The 6,000-nt window shown below is 48.2% G+C and overlaps 1 protein-coding gene across 1 annotated transcript in view; it reads left to right on the top strand.

Moving 5' to 3' along the window:
* Acer1 (alkaline ceramidase 1) overlaps nucleotides 1-5,660 on the top strand; it is a 28,575-nt gene extending 22,915 nt beyond the window's left edge. The window contains exons 2-6 of the mRNA XM_021150071.2: nucleotides 1,627-1,741; nucleotides 1,832-1,973; nucleotides 2,374-2,511; nucleotides 5,107-5,244; nucleotides 5,492-5,660. Coding sequence (XP_021005730.1) covers nucleotides 1,627-1,741; nucleotides 1,832-1,973; nucleotides 2,374-2,511; nucleotides 5,107-5,244; nucleotides 5,492-5,660 — 702 coding nt within the window. The remainder of the gene's footprint in view (nucleotides 1-1,626; nucleotides 1,742-1,831; nucleotides 1,974-2,373; nucleotides 2,512-5,106; nucleotides 5,245-5,491) is intronic.
* Nucleotides 5,661-6,000: the final 340 nt, after the last annotated feature.

A 6,000-nucleotide genomic window follows, 5' to 3' on the forward strand; every position in this document is an offset into this window, starting at 1 on the left:
GTGTGTGTGTTTAATTTTATTTTTGTTTTTTCAAGACACGATTTTTCTGTGTAGCCCTTGCTGTCCTGGTACTTGCTTTGTAGACCAGGCTGGCCTCGAACTCATAGATACGCCTCTACTTCCCAAGTGATGGAGTTAAAGGTGTGCACCACTACACCCAGCATATTTCGATTTTTGAAAGGGGTCTCCGCCAGGCATGGTGGCGCACGCCTTTAATTCCAGCACTTGGGAGGCAGAGGCAGGCAGATTTCTGAGTTCGAGGCCAGCCTGGTCTACAGAGTGAGTTCCAGGACAGCCAGGACTATACAGAGAAACCCTGTCTCAAAAGACAAAACAAACAAAAAAACCACAAAAAAGAAAGAAAGAGAGAGAGAGAGAGAGAGAGAGAGAGAGAGAGAGAGAGAGAGAGAGAGAGAGAGAGAGAGAGAGAAGGGGTCTCTGTAGTTTTTAGGCTGGCCTCAAATTCAGAGATCCATCTGTCTCTGCCTCCTAAGTGTTGGGATTAAAGGCATACCTCAGTATGCATGTCCTGAATATTGTTTTAAAAGATTTATTTGTTTGTTTCATTTATATGAGTACACTGTCGCTATCTTCAGACACACCAGAAGAGGGCATTGGATCCCATTACAAATGGTTGTGAGCCACCATGTGGTTCTGCGACTTGAAATTAGGACCTCTGGAAGAACAGCCAGTGCTCTTTAACCACTGAGCCATCTCTTCAGCCCTGTCCTGAATATTTTTAGCCCACAATTACAGAGCCCATAAATTTAGAATTTTCCTCTAAGAAGAAAATGAGGGAGAACACGTGGAAAATATTTAGTAGGTCGTCCATACTCCCCTCATTGAGTAAATGAAAGAACCAGTAGAATGATGGGCGGAATGTAGGGTCTATTGGAGATTTAGGGATGGCCCGTAGATGGCCAGGGTCAGTGTGGGAGAGGAAGAACAGGCTTGGAGACAGAACCCCTGCCTAGAATTCCCCAGTGAGGGGTTGGGGTGTGGTCAGAAATGGAGCTTCTGCCTAGACTCCCCCAAGTGGGGGTCTGGAGTTGTTGTTTGGGGGGGGGCTTTTTTCCTTTTTTTCACCTTGTCCAAGGTCCAGGATTCCATTAGTAATAATAATGGTGTGTGTGTGTGTGACTATGTAGCCCTGGCTGCCTGAGATTCTCAATGTAGACAAGGCTGGTTGAATTCATAGGGATTCACCTACTCTTGCCTACTGACTGGTAGAGTTAAAGGTCAGTAATACTAATGAAAGAATAACATTTTTAAAAATAAAGGGAGAGCTAGGTGTGGTGGTGCACACCTTTAATTTCAGCACTTAGGAGGCAGAGGCAGGTGGATCTCTAGGACTTTGAGGCCAGCCAGGTCTACACATAGAGTTCCAAGACAGTCAGACTCTTAGAGTGAGAGCCTGTCTCAAAACAAACAAACAAACAAACAAGAAAAATAAAATGAGACTGGGGCTCAGACTAAGATGACTGGGGAACTTACAGTTGAATAATGGACAAATCTTGGTTCATTCCTGGGCAGCCCATGCGGTGGAGTACTTAGGAATGAGCCCTAAGTGGGCAGGAGCTCCCACCAGCTCTTGTCTTACTAGCTCTGTTCTTGTTTCTCCTGCAGTTCAGCAATGTGTTCTTCCTCATCTTTGGACCCCTCATGATGTTCCTCATGCATCCGTATGCCCAGAAGCGTACCCGGTGTTTCTATGGAGTGTCAGTCCTCTTCATGCTCATAGGTAGGTGTGAGTGTGTGAGGCTGGGGAAGTGTGCTGGAAATGTTCCCTCCCCTTGACGGCCTCTACTTGCGTCTGCCTGCCTTCCTACAGGGCTGTTCTCCATGTATTTCCACATGACACTCAGCTTTCTGGGACAGCTGCTGGACGAGATCTCCATCCTGTGGTTGTTGGCCAGTGGATACAGTGTGTGGCTGCCCCGTTGCTACTTCCCCAAGTTCGTCAAGGGGAACAGGTAGAGCAGGCACACCAGTCACCTGTGGGGAGGGGAATTAAAGGAACACCAAAAAAACCCAAAAAACCCTCATAACCTTTACTCAGATACCTGTTCTCCATCTTCTGAACTCCCCATGCTTCTCCAAACCTCTCGCCTGACCTTACCAGGCCCCTTGAGTCCCCTGACCCCTCTTCATCCTCCTAACCCACCTCAGCCTCTTTAATCCCTGCCTGGTACACCCGGGTTCTCTTAAATCCTGGCTTTCTTGAGCAGACCCAAGGAAACCCAGAGGCTCCTCCTGAGCCCAGATGTACTCTACTCTCCAGGGTTCTTGGTTTGTCCAATCGATTTTGGCTGTCCAAGGTGACCTCGGACCAAGGAGTCCTTCAGCACCTCTCCCACCCTGTCTCACCCTCAGGTTCTACTTCAGCTGCCTGGTAATTATAACCACTATTATCAGCACCTTCTTGACGTTCGTGAAGCCCACAGTCAATGCATATGCTCTCAACAGCATCGCCATACACATCCTCTACATTGTGCGCACAGAGTACAAGAAGTGAGTGCTGGGTGATGGAGGCGTGGTCAGAGTGGAGCCCCAGGAGGTGTGGTCGGGGTGGAGCCCCGCCTAGACCCCCCCCCCCCCCGGGTCTGAGGCGTGGTCAGGGTGGGGCCCCCAGGAGTTGTGGTCAGGGTGGAGTCCCTCTGGGACTCCCACTGGGCTGGGTGTTAAAGTGTGAAGCCCCTGCTTAATATGTTCTAGTATGTGGGTTCTGTTGCCAACATCACAAAAAACAATTGTGCCTTTTTAGGAAGCGAATGGAATGGCGGTTGCAGTTGCCTAAGAGTTTCCTTCTGTTTCCCTTTGGAGCTGTGTTCTTTTCAGCAGTTCTGTGTGCTTTTAGAGTTTCTGACTCCAGTCTCCTGAAGAGGGCACCCATTCCCCATGTTGACCAGTGAACAGGAAGGGCAAGGCTTCTTTCTGAGCAGTTTGTCAGTCTGCAAACATTGTCTTAAAACATATACTGTAATAGTGGTGGTGGTGGTACACGCCTTTAATCCCAGTTCCTGGGAGATAGAGGCAGTCAGATCTCTATGAGTTTGAGGCCAGCCTGGTCTATAGAGCGAGTTCCAGAACCGCTAGGGCTACACAGAGAAACCCTGTCTCGAAAAACCAAACACACATATATTTTATATTAATTTATTTTTATTTATGTGCATCACAACATCTGTGTACCACAGTGTGGGTCCCACCCATCCAACTGGGGTTGTCAGGTTAGCAGCAAGCGCCTTTACCTACTGAGCCATCTTGCAGTCCAGAGCTTGTCCTTTTCATTTACTTTCTAGTAATGACAGGTCAAGTGGACTAAAATCCATAGGAACGCCAACTGTGTACAATAGGTTGAGTTGACTATGTATCATTGAGTCAACTGAAATCCACAGGTCAAGTTATACAAAACTTGCCAGTGAAACCGACAAATTGTAAACTGTCGGCCAATCCAACCAGAAACCAAAGGTCAAGCCAAAGAAACCATAAGAAACTGGAAACCGGAAACCATTAACAAAACCAACCAGAAACGATAAAGACAACTGGAAATCATAGGTCCAGCAAGCCAGAAACCATAAGTCAAAGCAATTAGAAGCACTGGTCATGTTAACAGACACTATAGAGCAGTATAAGTGAAAATCATTAGTGAAGCCAACTGGAAGCCATTGCCCAACGGGGTACAGACATCATCAGTCAAGCCAATTGGAAGTCACTAGGCAAAGTATCCAGTGAATGGCTTCATCATGAGGGGAGCAGACAGACCTGTATGTCTATTGATATCGGACAGCTTTCTCATTCATCTCTAGAATATTCTTCTCCCGGGGTCCTCGATTTGATTCTGCTGACCAGGAGGCTACATTATGGTCTTGAGTTGTTTCAAGACATGACTACCAGAAAATACACTGCCCTATTGCACTCCCGCATGCACACACACACACACACCCATATACAACCCCCCACATAACCTACTCACCACTCCCCCAAGACCTCATTGAGTGTTAACTATTAGCACATAGTAAGCACCATTGCTAGCTTTCTGCTACAGTCACATAGCTGAGACAGCAAAAAGTTAAGATTAGTCCCACATGACCTCACAGGACTTATATAGTCCTAAGTATTTGTGAGGCCGAACAAGAGGATTAGTTTAGCCTAGGAGTTTGAAGCCAGATTGGAACGTATAGGCAGATATAGTGTGTGTGCGTGTGTGTGTGTGAGAGAGAGAGAGAGAGAGACAGACAGACAGACAGACAGACAGACAGACAGACAGAGACAGAGAGACAGAGAAACAAAGAGAGACAGAATGAAAAAGAGACAGAGACAGTAAGAATTATTCTATTTTTTTCTTCCTAATTTTTTTCTTCTTTTTTCTACACAGGACTTCACTGTGTAGCTCAGGTTGGCCCCCAAAACACCAGTGATCCTCCCCCCTCTGCCTCCCAGGTTCTGAGGCTACAAAGGTGCCTCTCCACACCTGGCTTGGGCTAATTGTTGTTGTCTGTCTGTTTTGGCTCATGGTTTTAGAGGTTTGCCTACTACTGATTGCTTGACTCTATTGACTTGGGTTGGTGGGACTGGGGTTCCCACAATCCTCTTCAGGAACACATTTTAAGTGAATGAAAGACGCCTCCTAGGCCCCAAATCTGAAAGGTTCCATTACTTCCTCACAGAGTGGAGGTAAAGACAGATCTTTTAACACAAGAGCCATTGGGAGACACCCCAGAGCCAACTTATAGCAAACACCAGCTCTCTTGAAAACACCATTTGTCCTTCTCCCAACCTATGAGACACATCTCCTGGACAGATGAATTTCCCATCAGCCACTTAGAACACTGCCTTCTTTCTGTGTTAGTGCAGATGCATCTATCAATCATCTCCATCCATCCATCCATCCATCCCTCCACCTACCTATCATCAACCCACAAACCCACCAATTCATCCACTCACCCACCTACCCACTATCTATCCACCCACCCACAAACACCCCACCCATCTGCCTACCCACTATCCAACTATCCATCCACCTGTCCATCTGTCTGTCTGTCCATCCATCTGCCCCCCCATCCGCTCACCACCCACCCCCAGCCCAGGCTCTCTCTTTGTCCCCAGGATTAGGGATGGGGACCTCCGGCATCTGATTGCGGTTTCTGTGGTCTTATGGGCCGCTGCACTGACCAGCTGGATCAGTGACCGTGTACTTTGCAGCTTCTGGCAGCGGATTCACTTCTACTACCTGCACAGCATTTGGTAAAATACCCCTCTTGGATTCCAAGAACCCAAGTCAGATTCAGATGCACTCCAAGTAGAGAAGTGTCTGGGGTGCAAGGGTGGAAGAGGGACAAGATCCAGACACTGGGATACAGAAGTGGTAGGGAGAGGTTACAACTGGTTGCCTGGACCTAAAGAGACAAGTTAGCATCTGTGAGAATCTAAGAAGACTGGATAAGAGCTGGGGCATCTCTCGATTTCTCACCCTGCCCTCTCTTAACCACAGGCACGTCCTCATAAGCATCACATTTCCTTATGGTATCGTGACTATGGCCCTGGTGGATGCAAAGTATGAGATGCCAGATAAAACCCTCAAACTCCACTACTGGCCCCGGGACAGCTGGATCGTCGGGCTACCCTATGTGGAGATCCAGGAGAATGACAAGAACTGCTGAGCTCTGCTGTAGTCTCTGCTCTCCGGCCAGCCACCGAGTCTCCTGTGTACTGAGGATACAGGGCAGGACAAGGCTTTCAGTGGGCACACTTGCAGCACCCATCCCAGCCCATGCTCCTTGCCCTGCCTTGTCAGCACAGGGTAGATTTACATGTGGCTCAGGGTACTAGTTTGGTGGCTGAGGGACAGGGGCTGCCTGGTGTGTGGGATGACTGGCCTGTGTCCACCTATGAGACCACAGCTTCTTCATGGCCACGGATGTGGTGGACAGATGGGTGTGTGGCTGATACAGCACCTGCCTGAAGCATAATGCTTGCTCTCTGTCAGCTCGCACATCTGGG

Source organism: Mus caroli, unplaced genomic scaffold (assembly GCF_978045245.1).
Source record: "Mus caroli unplaced genomic scaffold, Mus_caroli_1 scaffold_18, whole genome shotgun sequence".
Lineage (NCBI taxonomy): Eukaryota > Metazoa > Chordata > Mammalia > Rodentia > Muridae > Mus > Mus caroli.